The sequence below is a fragment of the Cloeon dipterum genome, chromosome 1 (genome assembly GCF_949628265.1).
Source record: "Cloeon dipterum chromosome 1, ieCloDipt1.1, whole genome shotgun sequence".
In the NCBI taxonomy this organism is placed as follows: domain Eukaryota; kingdom Metazoa; phylum Arthropoda; class Insecta; order Ephemeroptera; family Baetidae; genus Cloeon; species Cloeon dipterum.
In genome coordinates, this window is record NC_088786.1 from 43043906 (window position 1) to 43065000 (window position 21095).

At 49.6% G+C, this 21095-nt stretch overlaps 3 protein-coding genes across 5 annotated transcripts; 2 read left to right on the plus strand and 1 right to left on the minus strand.

The window, feature by feature from the left end:
* Positions 1–597: 597 nt before the first annotated feature.
* LOC135933920 (facilitated trehalose transporter Tret1-2 homolog) lies at positions 598–5127 on the plus strand. Of its 2 annotated transcripts, XM_065475336.1 has the most exons (7): positions 598–756; positions 1759–1846; positions 2414–2558; positions 2938–3246; positions 3501–3821; positions 4148–4369; positions 4466–5127. In XM_065475336.1, the coding sequence occupies exons 1-7, from the start codon at positions 692–694 to the stop codon at positions 4828–4830; spliced, it is 1515 nt and encodes a 504-aa protein (XP_065331408.1). In that variant the 5' UTR covers positions 598–691; the 3' UTR covers positions 4831–5127. The 2 variants fall into 2 exon arrangements, with proteins under 2 accessions (XP_065331408.1, XP_065331409.1); XM_065475337.1 differs by lacking the exon at positions 1759–1846 and having other exon boundaries at positions 644–756.
* A 1837-nt stretch (positions 5128–6964) lies between these two features.
* On the plus strand, positions 6965–17072 carry Rok (Rho kinase). Its single transcript, XM_065475329.1, has 19 exons — positions 6965–7193; positions 7533–7632; positions 7772–7853; positions 7940–8100; positions 8162–8500; positions 9663–10198; positions 10332–10377; positions 10980–11413; positions 12027–12187; positions 12259–12495; positions 12818–13233; positions 13328–13597; positions 13654–13738; positions 13792–14012; positions 14079–14464; positions 14548–14626; positions 14678–14906; positions 15238–15475; positions 15549–17072. Exons 2-19 carry the CDS (start codon positions 7534–7536, stop codon positions 15643–15645), a joined length of 4116 nt encoding a protein of 1371 aa, XP_065331401.1. The 5' UTR covers positions 6965–7193; position 7533; the 3' UTR covers positions 15646–17072.
* Positions 17063–20128, minus strand: LOC135933918 (U3 small nucleolar RNA-associated protein 25 homolog). 2 transcript variants are annotated; one of them, XM_065475332.1, is made up of 6 exons: positions 19690–20128; positions 18936–19531; positions 18241–18865; positions 17597–17803; positions 17364–17540; positions 17063–17292 (listed from the first exon to the last, which is right to left on the minus strand). In XM_065475332.1, exons 1-6 carry the CDS (start codon positions 20113–20115, stop codon positions 17113–17115), a joined length of 2211 nt encoding a protein of 736 aa, XP_065331404.1. In that variant the 5' UTR covers positions 20116–20128; the 3' UTR covers positions 17063–17112. The 2 variants fall into 2 exon arrangements, with proteins under 2 accessions (XP_065331404.1, XP_065331403.1); XM_065475331.1 differs by having other exon boundaries at positions 19681–20128.
* Between the last annotated feature and the right edge of the window lie 967 nt (positions 20129–21095).

Genomic DNA, 21095 nt, shown 5'->3' on the forward strand with positions numbered 1-21095 from the left:
CGCGTGCTCAAGCAGCTCACTGACCCGGCCGCCGCTCGCGTTTATTATTCCCACCATTCATGCAGCAGAAAGCAGAAGCGAAAAGTTCGCAGACGACGATCGGATGCGATGCACGAGACACACGATCGACCGCAAAATTGAATAGTTGAGGTTGCGAGCAATAAATCATCCGTAAAGGCGACTAATTGCATTGCAATTGATTAGCTATAAAGTTTAATCAGAAGATGCCACTTGAAAACATCACAATCCCGTCTTGTTTTTATTTATATTAATATGTAGAGAAACTTTCCATAGTTAAAACAAAAAGAAAAAAAAACAGATAAAAAATAAAATAAAAGGAATTGGGCCAGAAAAACAAGTTAAAAGGAAAACAAAAACAAGGAGAAACGATTACTTTGTTTCGTCATCGCGGTCAATGAGTCGGGAATTCGATTATCTGATCGCGAATGCGGGGAGGCGTGCGAGTGCGTTTTTATCTGCGATGTGATGAGATTGGAGTAACGGTGGCGGCGGCCGGCCGGCCGTCGAGCATTGGCAACACGTGTGTGTGTGTGTGCGTGTGTGTGTGTGTGTGTGTGTGTGGAGAGGAGCCGCCACAGCCACAGCCACAGCCAAAGCCAGAGCCAGAGAGTGAGAGACAACAGAATGATGCTTGAGTAGCGTTGCAGGCGTCGTCGCGAGCACACCGAAAATGCCGCCAACGCCAGCCGAGGCAGCAGAGCTCGAGCTCGAAACGGACTACTGCCCAGTCGACAGGTCAATTTCTAATTATTTCCTTCGATTTTAAATTTCTGCCAGATAGGTCAAAAGAGAAAATATCGAAATCCCTTTTAGAATTTCAATTACAATTTTCACTTTATGATTGTATTGAAATTCTGGGAGTCTCTTTTGAATGATCGACATTTCCATTGGGTGCGCAACAATTTAAAACTTTTAAAAAACTTTCGCTATTTTTCTCTCCTAATAAGCGAGGCGTGAAGCTACTTAGTTTGACTCGAAGCGAATCCAAGAGAGAGCAAAATTGCGCGAATGTCGGTCATGTCACTGACCTCGCTCGTTGACACGAATTTGCCCTTTGCAAAAGAACATCCATCCCAATTTCCTTCTAAAATTAATTATCACTCGGAAGTGGAAGGAAAAAGGGAAATCAATAAATAGTGGTTTTCTCTGCGCTTCTGATAAAATGGCTCGCAATAAAGTGTGCCAGATATCAACTAGGAAATGAATTGTGCGTGGAATAAAAGCAAAGCAGGTAAAGAGCGAGTTCGCGAGGCAGCTAGGCTGTCGCGATTCATTTTTTCTCTTTCTGCCAGCGAGCGTGCAACTAAACGATCCGACAGCTGTTTGCCTTCTTCCTTTCGCGCATTCACGCATTTTATCCATACATATTTTCTTATCGTCGCGTCTTCCGCGCCCTTATCGCTATTGACTCAACGCCAAATATAAACTCTGCGCGGCAGTCTGTCAACGCGCTGAGCAAATGTTTTAATTGCATGTTAATTCCAAAGGACACGAGAGTTTTATTTCAAATATTTGTTGACAGTAAAGCCGATTCTGTATAAGGTTAATTAAATTGTGTGGCAAGCAATTAATACGCGTCTGCTGCGAGTGTCGCGGGGAAGCGCCAGCAGAGGGGTTTTTCTTTCTCGCTCTCTGACAATTTTTTCTTTTTCTTCGGTGCTTTGTTTGTTTGTTTGTTTGTTGACGCGGGCGTTGAGAGATGGCGAGTAATGAAATAAGTCGTCTTTTGTCCAACAGCGATCATGACGAGCCGATCACCTACAAGTCGGTGGACAGCGTGGCCGGCCAGCACCCGCACTCCACCCTCAGGGTCACCCTCGTCCAGGTCAGCAGCCCCATTAAAAGATTTAAATGCTCGTCGTTCCACTTCCGCCCAGACTTGTGCAACGACGTGTTTTGGAATTTTTGTTCGTTTCTCTCTCACTTCTAAAATTTATCTATCGCCGCTTTTAGAAATTAATCGACTAGAAGTTTAATTTTTATTTATTTTTTAAACTAAAATTGTGGACACTCGAACAATTTAAACAATATGGTAAAGGTCTTGATTAATTTTATCAACCATTAATACGAGGTGGAAATTCTCGATCGTGTCGTAATTTCAGTCTGCGCGATTACAGTTTTTTTTACAACATTCACGAGAGTCGATATTGATTTGTTTGTTTTGCCATTGCCACGCGTTGATTAGAGAGCAAGCAGTTAAATGATAACCCATGTGATTGATTCTGACGTAATTAACCCCGGCGGAAACTCGTGCTTTCCGTCTCACTTATAAAAGGTTGTTGGTTCTTTCAACGCATCAACTAAGCTAATTCCCGCTTCTTTTAATTGCAAAATACAAATTCCCCCTTTTAAAAAAAAAATGTGACATTAAAGAGGAATGGATTTTGTGTAGCTGCTGATCGCCCTGGGGACGTCGCTGTCGATGCTGTCGCCGGGCATGGCGCTGGGCTTTTCGGCGGTGGCGCTGCCCACGCTCGACGAGCTCGGCATCCCTGGAAAGGTCGAGCCCTTCGACGAGAACACCGCCTCCTGGTTCGGTAACTATCCGCACGCGCCAAACGGAAAACAAAAGCGCCACCGAGAACCGGTTTCTCGTTTCTCTCATTCTCACTTTTAGAGATGACGATATAGCGAAACGTAAACAATAAAAAAACTGGTTCTGCAGATCAGTGCACTCGCATTTTTTCCTCGATGGACGGCATTCCTCGCGTGCCTTGCAATTTTCCAATTTGGAATTTTCACCTCTGTCAATGTCAAAGCTCCTCTTTGCATAAAAGCAGGCTAAATGGAACTTATCGAGGAATTGTCATTTTATTCATTCCAAAGAAGTAATATACTTATTGATTGAAAAATATTTTCCAGAAATTCCGAGCCAATTTTTTCTTGCGAAATGTAAATGAAATGAATATTTGTTAGCTAGCATCTCGAACATCGCGACGCCGGTGGGGTGCCTGGCGTCAGCGTGGACCCTGGAGCGGCTCGGTCGCAAGTGGACGCTGGTGCTGCTGAACGTGCCGTGCGTGCTGGGCTGGGTGCTGCTCGCTTCGGCCGGCTCCCTCTGGCAGCTGTTCGCCGGCCGCGTCGGCACCGGACTGGCCGTCGGCCTCGCCAGCGCCGTCACCAACGTGTACATGGCCGAGGTCGTCCAGCCGCACATGCGCGGCCTCCTCCTCTGCTGGAACTCCATCAGCATCGCGCTCGGCATCCTCATCGTCTACGTTCTCGGTCAGCAAACGGAAACGCTACTCTATTAGCTCTCGCAATCCTTCTGCGCACGCGCGTGGATTTTTCATTTTTTAAAGCAGGCAAAAAAGTTGGTATGGCATGGTCCAAAAAGGGATGATAAACGATATTATGAGATGATCCCTAAAATCCCGGACAGTTTTCCTAAAGAGCAACTTTGAAACATTTTCTGCACATGCAGGCGCAATAGCGGTTGCTGCTTTGATTTATTCTTAATTTTGCCGTTTCACCTGCAGGTTCTGCGTTTCCGTGGCAGGTGGCCGCGTGGAGCGGTGCCGCGGCGGCGACGGTGGCGCTGCTGGTGAGCCTGGCGTTGCCCGAGAGCCCGGCGTGGCTGGTGGGTCGCGGCAGGCGTTCGCAGGCGGAGCGCTCGCTGGCGGCGCTGCGCGGCGGCGCCGGCCCCAACGTCAGGGTCGAGTTCGACGAGCTGCTCAGGGCGCAGCAGGGCAAGCCAGACTCCCAGGGCTGGCGCAACCTCTCCAAGGCTCTCAGGACGCCGCAGTTCTGGAAGCCGCTCCTCATCCTCAACGTCTTCTTCTTTTTCCAGCAGGCCTCGGGTGCGTTTTTATTTATTAATCACAAATTTTTCGGTAAATTTGCTGGGGATATTATCTGACTTACTCAACGTGAGTAGAATATTTGTCGGTCAAACGTGTTATTTGTTGGTGCGAAACATTTTAAAATAACTGCATAAGAAATAATTGTCCCTCAACGCCCGGAGGTGCATTTGCATCTCTGACAACTCTGATTATTCAGCCTCGCATTGACTTGAAGGCCTTGTTGAAGCATAAATAATACACCTTACTTTTTCTAATAAATTAAAAAAAGGGAAAAATCTCCACGCTAAAAATTAATTGGAATAATTTTGAATGAAATATTCGAGGCGTGTACGTGGTCATCTTCTACGCGGTGGACGTGGTGCAGGAGGCTGGCGTGACGATGGACAAGTACCTAGCGACGGTGTTGATCGGCGTGGCGCGGCTCGTGGCGACGGCCGGCGTCAGCGTGGCCATGAGCCGGTGCGGCCGCCGGCCGCTGGCCATCGTCTCCGGCCTGGGGATGGCGGCGTGCATGTTGGCGCTGGCCGGGCACCTCCAGTTCGCAGGTCGGCTTTCCTAGCTACCTAGCTACTAATAATTTTTCCAAGATTGGTGCTCATTTGAATTTGAATTGATTTTTTGTTGTTGTTGTGGTCGGGCAGAAGGCGCCGCGAGCTGGGTGCCGGCGACGGCGGTGCTCGGCTACATCCTGACGTCGACGCTGGGCCTGTTGACGCTGCCGTGGGTGATGGTGGGCGAGTTGTTCCCGGCGGATTTGCGCGGCGTCGGCGGCGGGCTGACCACGTGCAACGCCTACCTGATCGGCTTCGTGGTGCTGAAGGCGTACCCTGCGATGCGGCACGCGCTCTCCGCCGCCGGCCTCTTCCTCGTCTACGGCCTCGTGGCGCTGCTCAGCGCCGCCTTCACCCTCCTCTGGCTGCCCGAGACAGCCGGCAAGACCCTGGCGCAGGTCGAGCAGAACTTCGCCCGCCGCCGCGCCACCCCCAGACCCCCGCTGGCCATCTGACGGCCCCCGCCGACCGACGCATCCTGCCCTGATCTCAGGTCGTGCCAAAGCCCAAAGCCCGCCCTCCGCTCTACACGACAACGACGACGACGACGACTTTTTATTTTTTGTTCACTCGCGAGCGGGGCGCGGCGCCTTCCGTCGACGGCGTCGACCACTCGCACCGCAGCTGTTGTGTCTCCAGGTTGTGTCTTATTCCAAATCTCCTCACTCACTGTGCAGAGCTCTATTTTTGTGATACCATACCGAGTTTTTATCTACGTCAATAAAAGCGATAAGCAACTCTATCAATTCGGACTTCGAATTTTACTTCCACCCATAAAATATTTTCAAAATCCATAAATATAGTAGATTACTTTCATGCTTCATGCAGTGTGCGGCGCGGCACTGACGAATTTGAGAAGGCCGCGTATATAAATAAATGCAACCTGCAAAACTCGGAATTGCAGGCGTTCATACCCCACCGCCGCTAGGTCAACCCTTTGCAGAGACCCCTGTAATAAAACTGAAAATTTTTAAAATAAATTAATGATTTAATTTATTTTATAAAAATTATAGTTTAATACTTTTGTTTGGTCTGAACTGAAACAAACGTACTATGACCTTGGATTACATTTAGAAACCACGCAGCTGCCGCGTCGAGAATTAATTTGTAGAACATCATAGAAATTTTGTGTATTGTCCTAAATTGCAGTAGGTATTAAATGAGAATAAAATATTTATAAAGGAAAATGGAAAGTTATAAAAATTTTATATTTGAATTTTACCGGAATTAAGTTTGTAACTGTTTGTAGTTCAAACTGGAAAATGTTTCTCACTCTATCTTACTCAAAAGCATCGGCGCCGAATAATTTATTTTGCACATATTCAAACTTTCCTCTATTAAAGGAAATCCTTTATTTTTTGATTAGTTAACAAATGAGCTGCTTTTCGCTATAGTTTTGGATCTCAGCTCATGAATCGGCCGGTTTTGCGAATTGATGCACATTGTTTCATTGTTTTAAGGTAAAAAGTCTAAAAATATGTTAAACAATTTTGTTTTGCTCGATCAGCTAGTCTGGAGAGGCACTACTGGTTTCCGACCGCCTATGGTGACCAAACAAAACAAAATACAAATCGCGCCGACCGCATTAACTTCCTCTCGATCGCCACAGCTTTTCGTTGTCTCAATTTCCAACTTATTTGGGGAAATACTAACAAGAAAAGTAGAGTTATCGCTGGCTAGGTGGCTATACTGCACTTGTTTCGGCACCTCAGGACTCGTTTCAGCACTGCACTTAACCTTTCTAAACAAAATCACAGCTGAAGATAATTCTGAATCAGCGATCGTCTTACATATTGTTAGACGGCCGCATTATACAAAATACAAAATTTTGCTCACAATCAGAAAAATTGCTGAAAATTGTTCACCGATCTGATTTATAATTTTTATTTCTGCCTCCGCACGATATTCCGTATATTTATGAATATACACAAATGGTTTTGGAGGTCATACCTACCTACCACTGATCCGAGGGCTAAAAGAGGTCAAATTGCAGCCACAATATGAAACTACAAGAACGTTTTTTTAATTAAATTTTTGCATTCATAAGAACACTGTCAGCCAGCCATTTAATTATGCGGCGACAAAAGCGATTTATTTTTAACAGCGGAATTTTTTCGGGCATTGCTCTAACGCCCATTAAACGATCAAAGAAAGTGTGTGTGAGAGGTCCGACGGGCTGGCGGCGCATCGTCACCTCTCGCCGCAAATAATGGATGGGTAGTCAAAAATTATAATATGCCGCCTCGCGTAATATCCATTCACCTCGCGCCTATCGCTTGCACATCACCACCGACTCTGCCTCAATTAATCTGCTTTAAACGAAACCGCCGATGGACGGATGTATAAGACGCGCGCCTGATTGGAATTTGGAATCCGCTCTTAATTAAATTCAGAAATGGAGATGCGGCGAACGAGCAAAGGTCAAGAAGAGAAAACACCTGCTGAGTTAGTAATTCTCGGCAAAACTCGTAGTCTCCGGTGCTAACTCTCCTGTCGATTGGGAAACTTTGAATTGGCGCGCTGCGGCGGGAGGGGCGTGGCGTGATGAGGCCGCGGTCGGTGTCGGTGCTGCCCAGTGCTGCCGGAGCAGCTGTCAGCGGCGGTTGAGGTGCGGCGAAACGGGGAATTAATTCGATTCACTCGGCAGGCAGGCACACAAAACACACCGAGCGAACCAAACAGAACACTGACATCACACCACACTCAGGACGGCGGCGACGAGATCGAAGAGGGCGAAGCTGCCGAGCTCGAGGAACATCGATGTCGAAGGCTGCGGGTGCGAGCACCAACTGAGCGTCGACCGCTGACTCGGACCGAGGTGGGTGTCGAGTCGAGAGCGAGCTAGCGGGGTGCGGCCCTCGCTGGCTGGCTGCCTGGCCGACCGACCGACCGGACGCACGATCGGGCGCTGTCCGCCGCCACCGCGAGACACGCCCCCGCCCGCCCGGGACACTTGTTCGGGACGCAGGCCGGCCGGACGTCCGACCGCGTCCCGGTCCGGCGGCGTGCCGTCCGGTGCTAGGCGGGCGGTGAGTCACGCGTTTGTTTGCATTTGAGGCATGACTCTGGCCTTTTGCTCGCCTTCGCCTTCGTCCGTGTTGTGATAATCGCGGCAGACTGGCTCGCGCTTTAATTCGATTTGCGGCTCGCGTTGCAGAATGGAGGCGATCGTGGACGAGGACAGGCGGCGGCGGGTGCGGGCCCTCGAGGAGAGGATCACCGACCCGAGGAGCGTGACCAACGTCGACTGCCTGCTGGTAACTGCTGCCTCTCCCCCCTCCCTGTGCCGGTCCTCGGCCGTCCGTCCGTACGTCCGTCCGAAGGGACGGACGGGCGGCCGGCCGAGGAGCGTGTCCGCCGTGCATGCTATAGTTACATAAATGTGGCCCCTTTTAGGATACCGTGCAAGCCCTTGTGTCCGATTGTAACCACCCGGCCGTGCGGCGCCAAAAAAATGTGGAGGCCTTCATCAACAGATGTGAGTTTTTATTCGTTCCCGTTTGTCCTTTCGTTTTTTAAATGCTTCTCGAGACCGAAATTGTAACCAAACTGTAAATTGGGCAGATGACGGCGTGTCGCGGGACATCAGCGGACTGCGGATGAAGGCGGACGACTTCCAGCTGATCAAGGTGATCGGACGCGGCGCGTTCGGCGAGGTGCAGCTCGTGCGGCAGAAGTCGACCAAGCAGGTGTTCGCCATGAAGCTGCTCAGCAAATTTGAGATGGTTCTGCTTTCCTCGAACTCAGAAATACAAATAAATAACAAAATTTCGTTTGCGAACGCAGATCAAGCGGTCGGACTCTGCGTTTTTCTGGGAGGAGCGCGACATCATGGCGTACGCCAACTCGGAGTGGATCGTGCAGCTGCACTTCGCGTTCCAGGACGACAAGTACCTGTACATGGTGATGGACTACATGCCGGGCGGCGACCTCGTCAACCTCATGTCCAACTACGACGTGCCCGAAAAGTGGGCCCAGTTCTACTGCGCCGAGGTGGTGCTCGCCCTCGACGCCATCCACTCCATGGGCTTCGTGCACCGCGACGTCAAGCCGGACAACATGCTGCTCGACCGACACGGACACCTCAAGCTGGCTGACTTTGGCACCTGCATGAAGATGGGCGCGGTGAGTTGCCTTTGATTTTACAATTATTTGCCAATAACTAAGAAAAGCGTCTACCCAAGCGGATTAAATTAATTAGCAGCCACTTTTTTGGTCTCGAGAGAACCTCGGTAAAGAATCTGAGTCTTGCGTTGCGGCTTGAAATAGAAAAAAGGGCCTCTTGTTTAGCCACACTAAGCGTGACAGAAATTCAGAATTGTTTGGGATGCTTTCTTCAGCTAGTGGGTTTTTCTGGGCATTTCTTTTATTAAATAAAATGCCTTATTTTGTTAAGTATGCATAATCATGCCAAGCAAGTGCTTCAATGTCACGTAGGCTCGTCTGATCAATAAAAAAAGTAAAAAACGCATTATCAGTTCAGTCGTAATCGGCAAATTCGTATTTTTTCTTTTAATCCCTGTCCGAGGACCGGAAAGGGCACGAATATAAATTTTAACCATCCACCAATTTAGTTTCGCATTCTAATTAAAATACCAACTCAATTAAAGAGCTCTCGTGAAAATTCCGAATTGCGGCCATCCGGTATTTTCTTGCGTGTTTTAAGTAAAGAGCAAAGTTAATAGCTTCAACTATTATCGTTGTTTATTCTCACAATTATTCAATACATTAACTAAATCCACGGCTGTTTGTCAAAGTCATTTGGAGAAATACAACTTAAATTGAGTTGTTTACTTGACAAACATACCAGCTGAACTTGTCGCTGTCGTCAATGTCTCATTTAAAATGACTTAATTTTACATCAGACTCGCTTCCAAAATTGCATTAGGACTTAATGTGTTTGATTAAAACAAAATGTGATAAGGCAAACGAGAAATTACTGATAGTAAAAGTGATTAAATGACCACTAATTCCGAGAACATAATTTCTGGTGTTGAAAATGAGAATTAGAACTGATTTAAATTACTATGTTTACAGACTAACAAATTAAAATCAAATTAAAAACGTGACATTGCAGTTTGATAAGTGACCAAAATCGTTGCAATAAGAAGCGACCAATCCGACTTGCAAGCCTTCTGCTCAATTTCAAAACAAAGAAACTAAAAAATGAGCAGCTGTTCACGAAGGTGGCGAATTTCATTCTCAAAATCAGGCCAGAAACTTGTCGAGCAACATGAATTATTGTGTTTTTGTTCTGCGAGCTAACGCGCGGTGTGTTTGTCGGCAGGACGGACTGGTGCGGTCGGACACGGCGGTGGGCACGCCGGACTACATCTCGCCGGAGGTGCTGCAGTCGCAGGGCGGCGAGGGCGAGTACGGCCGCGAGTGCGACTGGTGGTCGGTGGGCGTGTTCCTCTACGAGATGCTGGTGGGCGACACGCCGTTCTACGCCGAGAGCCTCGTGGGCACCTACGGCCGCATCATGGACCACCGCAACTCGCTGCACTTCCCGCCGGACGTTCCCATCAGCCCGAGCGCGCAGAGCCTCATCTGCGGCTTCCTCACCGACCGGGCCGTCCGCCTCGGCCGCACCGGCGTCGCCGAGATCCAGGCGCACGCCTTCTTCCGCAACGACCAGTGGACGTTCGACTCGATCCGCGACTGCGTCCCGCCCGTCGTCCCTGAGCTCGCCGGCGACGAGGACACCAGCAACTTCGACGACCTCGACAAGGACGAGAGTCCCGAGGAGAACTTCCCCACGCCCAAGGCCTTCGCCGGCAACCACCTGCCCTTCGTGGGATTCACCTACTCCAAAGACTACCAGTCAGTTCCTCTTTCTCCAGAGTTTCACAATTAATTCCTCTCATTTGCATTTTGCTTACAAATTTATTTCCTCTTTGTAAATTTTCGTCCTACCGTGTCAAGAAATTTAAAATTACCTGGCAATTAATTACAGATTGCTGTCGAAACTGGGCAAGAGCAACAGCGACTGTCTCGACATGGTAAGCAATATTTTATTCTCGGCGCGTCCTCTCAGAACTGTCACTAATTCCATGTTAACTTTCCATCCTCTGCTGTCGGCGCTTTTTTCGTAATTCAGTACGACGGAGTAAGTTTTCCCCCCTATTTTTTGCATGAGTGGAAACAAAAGTATCGCATGGACTTGAATATTAATTTAGTTTTTCTCAAGAAATTTTGTCCTCTGTTAAATAGGTTTTCTTAGCTTAACAATTAAATTAAGGTGAAAATTTGCCTCAAATCGCGAACAAAAAATTGTTGTCAAGAAAGTTTTGATTTACTCTAGCACGTTGTTTTTCTCAAACTGAATCCTGAGTCAAAGTATTTGAAGACAAATTAAAGGCCCCCTAAAATCCCCTCCTATTCGGCGAAATCGATTTTTTAATAACCTGGACAGGTAGTAATTATGCAATTGCCACGAGCATGCAGTTTCTTCAAGCCTCCTGCTTGAATTGAGTGTCAAAAATATTCCAAAACTGACCAAAATTACAAGTAAAATTTGTTTGTTTTCTCATTTTCTTGCCGTGCTATCCGATTTCTTTGCTCTGAGATTTTGTATTGATGCGTGTGGTCGGTGCGTTTGCAGATCAGCCGAAGCGAGAGTGCGAGTTCCGAGCTGCTGGAGCAGCAGCTGGTGAACGAGAAGCACCTGCAGGAGGAGCTGCGCGCCAAACAGAAGTCGCTGCGGGCCAAGCTGGACGAGATGGAGCGGCGCGAGGCGGAGCTGCGCGCCGAGGTGACCGGCTTCGAGAAAACGATCACGCTGCTGCGGCACGAGTTGAAGGAGGCGCAGCGCAAGGTCGACGCCGAGCAGGACGGCAAGCGCGGCCTCGAGGCCACCGTGCAGCGGCTGCAGCACCGCCTCGACGACGAGCTCAGCAAGCGCAGCCGCGACGTCGGCGCCTACGAGCGCGTCTCCTCGCTCGAGAAGCAGATCGCCGAGCTCAACGACAAGCTCAAGTCGGAGAACGACCTCGCCAACAGACTCAGGAAGCAAATCTCCGAGCTCACCAACGCCAGGTCAGCCTTTTTCGCCTTTTTCACAGCTATTCGGGCCTCTTGACTCCTCAAAATTGGATCTGACCTTTTCAAAGTAATCTCTGAGCTAATCAGTCGATCCCTTTGACTTTTAATGTCGATAACAAATCCCGAAATTAAGGATTTTTCGTGAATTCATTGGATTCGAACACCGTAACAGAAATGAGTGGAATTTGTCAATTCAATCGAGTGCCAAAGGAGTATAATCCATTATATTCCCATAAAATCGATCAATTAATCCAGTTTTCGTTCGATTATGATCTGTTTTGAAGAATTAGACTTGATTTAAGCAGATGAATTGATCAGTGTGGCAGGCACATTGAGACACCGAAAAATTCCCTACAGATTTAAGGCCTACGCCCAAAATCGCAAGTAAAAATACTTTAAGGCTTCCAAGGCTTAAAAAAGTAAACATCCCAGCCCTATTTGTGCTAATGTTTCCGCTCCTTTTGGAATTATCACGGGCAGACGAGGCAAAAATTAAAAAATAAATAAATACCACGCATCTAAAGCGCAATATTTTTTCTAATTTACAAGTCTTCTGCCTGGCTGCTTGTGGATTAATTGCTATTATTTTAAACGTTGAACTTTGCAGGTCAGCAGCGGAGCAAATGCAGCGGGAACTGCAGATGAACGTGTCGACGCTGCAGACGCAGCGTGACCGGCTGAAGCAGGAAGTGACGCACTTGCAGAACCAGCTGCAGCTTGAGATGAGTTCGCGATCCAAGGCGTCCGGCATGCAGCACGAGCTCGAGAGTACGCGCACGCCCGTCCTGATGGATTGGGCCTTTTTTTAAAAAAAATAATAAAAAAAACCTTTCCCGCAGGCCGGTTGCAGTCGACCCTGTCCGAGCTGGAGAGCGCCAAGCAGCGCGAACTTCATCTGCACGAGGACTGCCAGGGGCTGGTCGAGAAGGTGTCCACCCTGGAGAAGGAGTGCGCCTCGCTCGAGCTAGAACTCAAGGCGGCCCAGAACCGCTACCAGCAGGAGGTGCGCTCTCACGAAGAGACCGAGAGGACCAGGCTCGTCAACAAGGAGGAGGCAAACCTTGAAGTGGTCAAAGGTACGCTCTAATTATTTTTTCAAATGATTTAGGGTCCAAAAAGGTTTTCCGTCCGATGTCAATCGATTCATTTTTGCTCACAAATGCCGTTCTTTAGGCCTTGTATCGGAATGTGATTCAGAGGCGCGAATTTAACTCGCGTTTTCGGCCAATTTTGCACTGATTTCTGTTGAGTTCGTCGTCTAGCACGGCATCTCCTTTATATGACGCTCAAATGGGGAAAATTAATTCTATAAATTGAAATACGCTTTAGACTTCCATTAATAGCCAATTTTAAAACATAAGATTGGCCTGTTTAAAAATTGGAATGTCGCATTCGCAGCGCTGCAGACGAAACTGAACGAGGAGAAAGTGGCGCGGCAGAAGAGCGAGATGTCTGCGCAGGAGAAGGAGCGGCAGATGTCGATGCTGTCGGTCGACTACCGGCAGATGCAGCAGCGGCTGCAGAAGCTGGAGGGCGAGCACCGGCAGGACGGCGACAAGGTGCGCGCGCTGCACACGCAGCTCGAGCAGGAGCAGAACAAGAAGCTGGGCCTGCAGTCGGACGTGGCCGTGCTCAACTCGGAGGTCTCCACCCTCAAGACCAGAGAGACGCAGCTCGAGAACGAGCTGTCCGACATGAGACACAGTCTGCACGCCTCCCAGGACCAGCTTGACACGGTCAAGACCGCCAGGCTGCGCGACGACGCCCACATGAAGGAGCTGCAGGAGCAGCTCGACGCCGAGCAGCACTTTTCGGTTAATTTTAATTTTATTATTTTGAAAAATTTACGCAAAAAAAACATTTTTGTGGTACACTCGGTCGAAACAATATAATTTTGTTGGTCGACAGACGCTGTACAAGACGCAGACGCAGGAGCTGCGCGAGGAGCTGGAGGAGAAAAGCCGAAACCAGCTGCAGTTGGAGGAGGAGCGGAACAGCATGGCGCACCAGCTGCAACTGACGCTTGCGCGGGCGGACGCCGAGGCGCTGGCCAGGTCGATCGCCGAGGAGACGGTGGCCGACCTCGAGAAGGACAAGACTATGAAGGAGCTCGAGCTGAAGGACCTGCTCGCGCGCCACAGGACTGACATCGCCTCCAGGGACGCTACCATCAACGCGGTAATCCAATCTCTCGTTTCAATCCGAGTCAAAATTAATTTTTCCTCTCGGAGCAGCTGGTCGAGAAGGAGACTGAAATCAAGAAGCTGATGGAAAAGGAGAAGGAGAGCTTGGCTGGACAGATCAAATCGATGCAGGACGGTGAGTCGTCCAATTTATTTGTTTGTTTATTTTTAAATTTGCGATTGTGGCAGACCTGTCGCGGTCCGTGAGCCTCAAGGAAGAGCTGGAGCGGCTGAAGACGCAGCTGAAGCAGGAGCAGCTGCTGAAGACGCAGGCCGTCAACAAGCTGGCCGAAATCATGAACCGCAAGGACCTGCTGAGCAAGGACGCCCGCGGCAAGAACAAGGTGTCGTCGGGCGACCTGCGCCGCAAGGAGAAGGAGTGTCGCAAACTGCAGCAGGAGCTCACACAGGTCCTGCTTTCTTTTGACGGGGTGGTGGGTGAAAAAATAAATAAATCAAATTTGGTATTTTCACAGGAGCGGGACAAGTACAGTCAGATGGCGGCCAAGCACCAGCGCGAGTTGCAGGAGCTGCAGGCGCAGGCGCAGGACGACCACAACGTCAAGCTGCGCCTGCAGATGGAGGCGGCGAGCAAGGACTCGGAGATCGAGCAGCTGCAGCTCAAGATCGCCTCCCTGTCGAGCGAGACGGCGTCGCTGAGCAGCGGCGCCGAGAACGACGCCGACGACGCCCTCATGCAGGAATCGCGCCTCGAGGGCTGGCTGTCGGTGCCCAACAAGCAGAACATACGGCGGCACGGCTGGAAAAAGCAGTACATCGTCGTTTCGTCCAAGAAAATCATCTTCTACAACTCGGAGAGCGAAAAGCTCAACGCCGACCCTGTCTTAATTCTAGATCTTAAGTGAGTTAAAAGTCGGGAATTAAAATTACAAATATGATGCCGCGTTGAAATTCGCGTGATTGACTTATTTTCGTGTCCAACAGCAAAGTATTCCACGTGCGGCCAGTTACCCAGGGCGACGTCATCCGAGCCGATGCCAAAGATATCCCGAGAATCTTCCAGGTGCGATGCCTAAATTAAATTTGGTTCTTTGATTTTTACTTGATTCGGCAGCTGCTGTACGCGGGGGAGGGCGAGGTGCGCCGGCCGGAAGACGGAACCAGCGGCTCGGGCACGCTGACCGTGGCGCAGCTCGAGTTGCGCAACGACGACAAGCCTGGCACGGTGGCGCTCAAGGGCCACGAGTTCCTCCAGATCTCATTCCACATGCCGACCATCTGCGACGTCTGCACCAGGCCGCTGTGGCACATGTTCCGGCCGCCGCCGGCGCTCGAGTGCAGAAGTACGTATCGCATTTTCCCCAATGGATATTCGAAATTTGATTTTGTCAAGCCCTTTTCACGAGGAGAAATTTTTGTATTTGATGCTGTTGCCCAGCCAATGAGCTCTGAAATCTCTGTGGAATTTTGCGTGGCAAAAATCGAATTTTGAAGCAAGTTTTTTTCATTCCTCGGAAAATTCCTTTTAGAGAGTTGGCCGACAGCAATTTAATGGACTCCCAAATTTTCTTCCAGCTCCATTTTGTCATTTCAAACCAATCGGAAATTCTGATTTACGGCACGAAATGACTATTTGGTGGCGAGAAAAAGAAATTAATTGTGTGTTGGTGTCAGGATGTCGGATCAAGGTGCACAAGGAGCACATCGAGCACAAGGGTGAGGGCGTGGCGCCGTGCAAGGTGCACTACGACCCCAACTCTGCCAAGGAGCTGCTCGTGCTGGCGGCCAGCAACGACGAGCAGAAGCAGTGGGTGGCGCGGCTGAGCAAGAAGATCCAGAAGTGCGGCTACAAGGCCAACAGCTGCGCTGGCGGCTCCGGCTCCGGCCTCGACCCTGTCAAACTGTCGCCCAGGTTACAAAGCAAAAAGCTGCTGTTGTGATGTGTGATGCGAGATGCAAACTTTGCTCTTTCGTTCGGTCGGCAGGGAGTCGACGCGCTCGGCCGGCAACCAGGCCAAGCTGGCGGCGCAGATGCGGTCGGCCACGCTGCCGGCCAACGCCTCCTTCGCCAAGATGAACTGATCCCCGTCCTGACCCGCCCTGCCCTGCCCTGACCTGACCTGAGGTTCGTCGCTGCCATTCTCTCCGTCTGTCTGTCTGTCTGTACAGAAGCGCGTGTAAAAACAAAGTGTCGTCGTTGTAAGGATCGCGGGCCTGTCTCACCTCCCGGAAAACGTGTTTTGTACATTTTTTTATTTCTTTTTTTACCTGCTTCCCCTCGCTAGCGATTTTAACCTGACGCCGACGCCACACTCAGGATGGAAAGAAAACGCAGAGCTTATCCCAGAATAAACCTCTCAGACTCGTCGACGTGCTCACATTCGGTGCCATCACTGAAACCGCGGACCGTACGTAAACACACACCCAAACTTCATTAAATTAATTAACTATACAAAAGTACTATTCCTATTCGTCTTCTGCATTTTACTTGGATTCAACTGTACACTGACTCTAGCTAGCTTTTAGCGCTTCAACCAGGGTCTATGCGCATAGAGCCGAAGCAAACCTATAATTAATTATGCATACAGAGTTAAGACGAGGAGAAACCATCGAAAGTACAGCAATATATTATTAAATAAATAATTAGCACACGTTTTCGCTTGGAATCGTTTGTTCACGCAACTGAGTCAGTTGCTCAATCTACGAAAAAACAAAAATTGTTATCGCCGGCGTCTTGAACGCGCGAGAAAGAAAAAAATAACAATGCTCACTGGAAATGCGATATTTTGCTAATAACTTTATAAAGTAGCCTTGGACAATAACGTTGTTACACACACCACTTTAGCAATATAATTATTACGAAAAGTATAACACACAGACACAGATTTTGTAAGAACCTCGCGACGCCGCCCGCTCCCAACTCTTGGCAAAAAAAGAAAAAAAATGGACGAGGGTTTTCGGGGCGTCGCGTGGTAAAAATATTCATGTGATTGGAAAGCACAATTACCTTACTTCACTGAGCAGCTAAAATACGAATTATTATGAAATAATGTAAACACATTTGTAACCTGCAAAGGCCATCGTACTAAGTGTAAGCGAAAGTAAACTACCTGATGCCAACCCACGTCGTTTGTTGCTCGAATTTGATTATATTTGAATATAAGAAGTTTTGGTTGTCGTCGCGCGCGAGATCGGTGCTGGCCTTGCTTCGTTTCGCTTTCTCGCCGCCCGAGCCCCATTATTTGTGCCTTGATTCGAGTGCTAGCAATTCCTATCTGATCGTTTTATCCGAGATGAACAATACGTGTAATTAATTATTACTAGACTCTAGCACACCGCTTGCAATCATTCTATTTTATCAGAAATAAAAAAGAAAAAAAGAGTAAAATACGCGCGCGCGCTGTTATGTATTTATTGCGACTTGTAATTAATTAATTATTACGCGAGGAACTCTGTTTCGGCGATAATTATTTTAGTGAACAAAATAAAACTCGATTCCTGCAAGTAAACACTGGTTTTAATTAAAAAGATTGGAAAAATAAGAGTCAATTATTGTTTGTCGTCGCCGGTGACCATGAGGTGGACAGTCTTCTCGGAGCCGATCATGCTGGAGGCCCGCTCCGTGCCCACGATGGACGCGATCCTCTGCGCGTCGTACTTTGAGTACAGAATCGTCACGGTCATGTTGGTCGAGCTTCCGCCCTCCTTCCTCGGATTCTGGTTCGCCTCCTGTCCAAGTAATAATTTTATTTACAGTTAATTCACTTGATTTTCTGCGTGCTTAGAAATATCGGACGAACCTGCATGAAGTTGCACAGCTCGGGGTAGAAATGCGGCAGGGTGGGAGGCTGGTAGAAGACGAGGTGGCGGATGCCCTTGAGCCGGATGCGCCGGAAAAAGTGGAAGCGCTCGCTGTAGAGCAAAAAGTGCGCCTCGTTGTGGAAGAACAAGTCCCTGGCCCTCGCGATTTTCCCGTTCTGCCGGCAAACAGCGTTACATTGGTTGAACAAAAATCGAACTAAATCGATTCTACCTCGGCGTATTCGCAAATCTGGACGAAGCTGAGCTCCTTGTCGATCAAGTGCTTGCGCAGGCGGACGTAGTCAAAGTACGAGGGCACGTAGATCAGCGTGTGGCTCATCATCGAGTCGCGGAACTGCGGCAGAATCTTCGACACGAACACCTCGAATCGCTTCTCCAGGCACTGGCTCACAGACGACGCCTCGATTTTGTGGAACACCTGACCCAAACAAATTGAATTATTTACTAACAAAGCGGGCAGACAATCAGCATTTTTCCTTGCTAGTTCGTAATTTTGCAAACGTGAATTGTTAATTTAGAACCCAGTACGTTTTTTCCTGGCAGAATTGTATTGTTATTTGGCACATAATTTAAATGAGTTTGTTGACAAGCGACAGTCGATTTATTTGGAACGTTTGAGGCTTGGAAAGATGGAACATGATGGTGGATTAGAAACTCTGAAGAGTGGAACAAATTTAAATGGCGTGTAATTTAATTTTTGTACCTACTCGGGAAATTAAAAAAGGAAAAAATAGTTGAGGAGTCACAACTTAAGTTGCTTTTCAAAACTTAAGTCGAGTCTGTTTAAAAAGCATAAGCAAATTGCCGACAGCAAAGGCCGATTGCGAACTGGTTTTAGAAAGCGTGTTTGCGTACCTGCGGCAGATGGACGACGACCTGGGCGATGGAGCCGATGCGGACTGGGTTGGCGACGAGCACGCGTCCGGCGTAGTTGCGGCAGCGGGCGCGCATCAGGGCGGCCACCTCGGGCATCTGCACCGAGGAGAAGACGCACGTCTGGCTGAGGTACTTGGCGTGTCCGGCCAGCGCCGACAGCCGGATGCGCGAGAAGACGGTGTCGCGCCGGTTGCGCGGCTGCAGGTGCACGTGCTGCCACAGGTGCTGCACGTGCTGCCAGTTCTGCAGCGCCAGCACCTCCGCCTGGTCCATCACCACCAGCTCGAGGCCGGCCAGGAAGTCGAAGTCCTGCTCGGCCTCGGCCTCGCCGCTCACCACCACGCGCAGGCCCACCGGCGACGCCACGATTATGTCCGACTCGTAAAAGTCCGCGTACAGCTTCAGTCTTTTTTTCGTAACGGACATGCCGATTTTGAAATTATCGTCGACGTTGCCCCGGAACAGCTGCTCGTAGTCCTCGGGCTTGGGATTCTTCTTGGGCAGCGCAAGCTCCTCGCCAGTGAACTCGTCGACGAAGCGTTTGTGGTTCATCACGGTTCCCTTGCCGTCGCCCAGCAGGATCGAGATTATCGTGTTGATCGTCCTGCAACGAAAGCGACAACAGCATATATTCGGGCACCAACTAATTTTTCTGTCAAACGATTTTGGATTACCTGTAGGCGGCGTCTTTGAAAGGGAGGAGGATGAGCACCTTTGGCCTGACGAGGCCCTGGTCCCTGCAGTCGTCGGGCACGTCGCCGCCGGCGCGCTTGACCCTGTCGTTGTTGGCCAGCACCCTGGCCCTGGTTTTGAGCACGTGGTTGACCGCGTGCAGGCAGTAGACGAAGCGCAGCTGCTCGAGGTTGGCGGCCGTCTGCTCGGCCAAGTAGAGGTCCTGGTAGTTGTTGAGCACGGCCAACACCTCGGCCTGCAGCCCGCTGAGGCCGCCGCCGGACAGCGCCGCGTCCACGTTGGCCCACAGCTGCTGCTTCACGCGCAGCCGCTGCCAGCTCTCGGCGCCGCTCGGTCGCGCGGGCGGCGCCGCCGCCCGCAGCAGCGCCTTCTCCGCCTCGCACAGCCCCCAGCCGGAGGCCCTGGGGGCCGCCGAGGCCGCCTCCACCCGCGGCAGCTGCACCTGCATGTGGCCGAGGTGCGGCCAGAACAGCTTGCTCGTCTCCACCTGCGGCTTGTCGGCCGACACCGCCGCCAGCAACGCCCCCTCCAGCTCCCCGTTCAGGTGCACGCAGAACGGGTCTTCCGCCTCCGCCTCCTTTGGGCACAGCAAAATTAATTATTATATTTAATTCCGACAGCCAGGGCCGAATTCATGGTTTCATGCTTTAATATAATTCATTTTTCAATTCGATCAGAGATGATATTTTTTAATTAATGAAATTGCATGAAGTTCAACTAAAATACCTCGTGTACCTTGTCGTCGCCGCCGTCGTCGGCGTCCGACTCACTGTCGTGGCCTTGGTGCTCATGCTCGGCCTCAATATCGTCGTCCGAGCCGCTGTCCGGCTCGTCCGCATCCGCGTCGTCGTGGCTGGCGTCGTCGTCGTCCTCGGACTCGTCGGTGCTGACGACGGCGGGCGGCCTCGCGCGGGCGCTCATTGTGCCCAGAAGCTGCTGGTAAGCGTCGTCGGACGGCTGCTCCTCGTCCGAAGACTCGGACGTCTCGGACACGCGCTCCTCTGCCGCCTCCGCCTCCTCTTTGTGCCGCTCGTCGGGCCGAAACCTCTTGTTCGTAAAATTCAGCCTGTCCTGGCTCTTGCGCTTCTGCTGCCCCCCGCCCCTGCCCCTGCCCCCGCCCCCGCCTCGGCCCCTACCCCTGCCTCGGCCCCTGCCTCTCATCCTAGGGTGCGAAACAAACTGCGTCCGCTCAGAGAAACTTGCATCAGGCGTGCGGCGAAAACGAACACACGCTGCTTTTTGTTTTGTTTACATCCGAGACGAGAGCACGCAACGCACCACGTGAAAAAGTCGACGGGAGGAAGGGAGGGGCCATGCTTTTTGAAGTGAATGCGCGCCAAACCAAACTCTGTGCGTTTTTATTTTAGCGAGATTTTCAGCCTCGCCGGCTCGTCGATCTGCTGAATAGAATAGAATATATGAGCATAATAAAAATTAAAAATCAGATCGGTAAAAAATGTCCAGCAATTTTATTGAGCAAAATTTTGTCTTCTTTGTAATGCAGCCGTCTAACAATATAAGACGATCGCTGTTTCAGAATAATTATCTTCAGCTGTGATTTTGTTTAGAAAGGTCAAGTGCACGAGTCCTGAGGTGCCGAAACAAGTGCAGTATAGCCACCTAGCCAGCGATAACTCTACTTTTCTTGTTAGTATTTCCCCAAATAAGTTGGAAATTGAGACAACGAAAAGCTGTGGCGATCGAGAGGAAGTTAATGCGGTCAGCGCGATTTGTATTTTGTTTTGTTTGGTGTCACCATAGGGTCGGAAGAGTCGGAAACCAGTAGTGCCTCTCCAGACTAGATCGAGTAAAACAAAATTATTTAACATATTTTTAGACTTTTTAACTTACAATAATAAAATAATCTGCATTAATTCGCGAAACCGGCCGATTCATGAGTTGAGATCCAAAACAATAGCGAAAAGCAGCCTATTTGTTAACCAATCAAAAAATAAAGGATTTCCTTTAATAGGAAAGTTTGAATAGATGCAAATAAATTATTTTGTGATAGATATAACCAACAGGAATTGAATAATATTGGAACAAACGTTTCACAACAATTGAACCAAAAATAATTTAATTTTTTCAACTTTAAACTGTAAATAACAGCGCCTGAGAAACCGAATTGCATCCATTTTTGT

Bases quoted from the DNA above. Each gene is read 5' to 3' on its own strand.
- LOC135933920 (XM_065475336.1), top strand. From the start codon at position 692: ATGCCGCCAACGCCAGCCGAGGCAGCAGAGCTCGAGCTCGAAACGGAC. The intron at 3,247-3,500 runs GTCAGCAAACGG...TTTCACCTGCAG, and splicing joins CCTCATCGTCTACGTTCTCG to GTTCTGCGTTTCCGTGGCAG. The intron at 3,822-4,147 runs GTGCGTTTTTAT...GAAATATTCGAG, and splicing joins CTTTTTCCAGCAGGCCTCGG to GCGTGTACGTGGTCATCTTC.
- Rok (XM_065475329.1), top strand. From the start codon at position 7,534: ATGGAGGCGATCGTGGACGAGGACAGGCGGCGGCGGGTGCGGGCCCTC. The intron at 10,199-10,331 runs GTCAGTTCCTCT...AATTAATTACAG, and splicing joins ACCTACTCCAAAGACTACCA to ATTGCTGTCGAAACTGGGCA. The intron at 14,907-15,237 runs GTACGTATCGCA...TGTTGGTGTCAG, and splicing joins GCCGGCGCTCGAGTGCAGAA to GATGTCGGATCAAGGTGCAC.
- LOC135933918 (XM_065475331.1), bottom strand. From the start codon at position 20,115: ATGAGAGGCAGGGGCCGAGGCAGGGGTAGGGGCCGAGGCGGGGGCGGG. The intron at 19,532-19,680 runs GTATTTTAGTTG...CTGTGCCCAAAG, and splicing joins GCGACGACAAGGTACACGAG to GAGGCGGAGGCGGAAGACCC. The intron at 17,293-17,363 runs GTTCGTCCGATA...TTACTTGGACAG, and splicing joins AGCTGTGCAACTTCATGCAG to GAGGCGAACCAGAATCCGAG.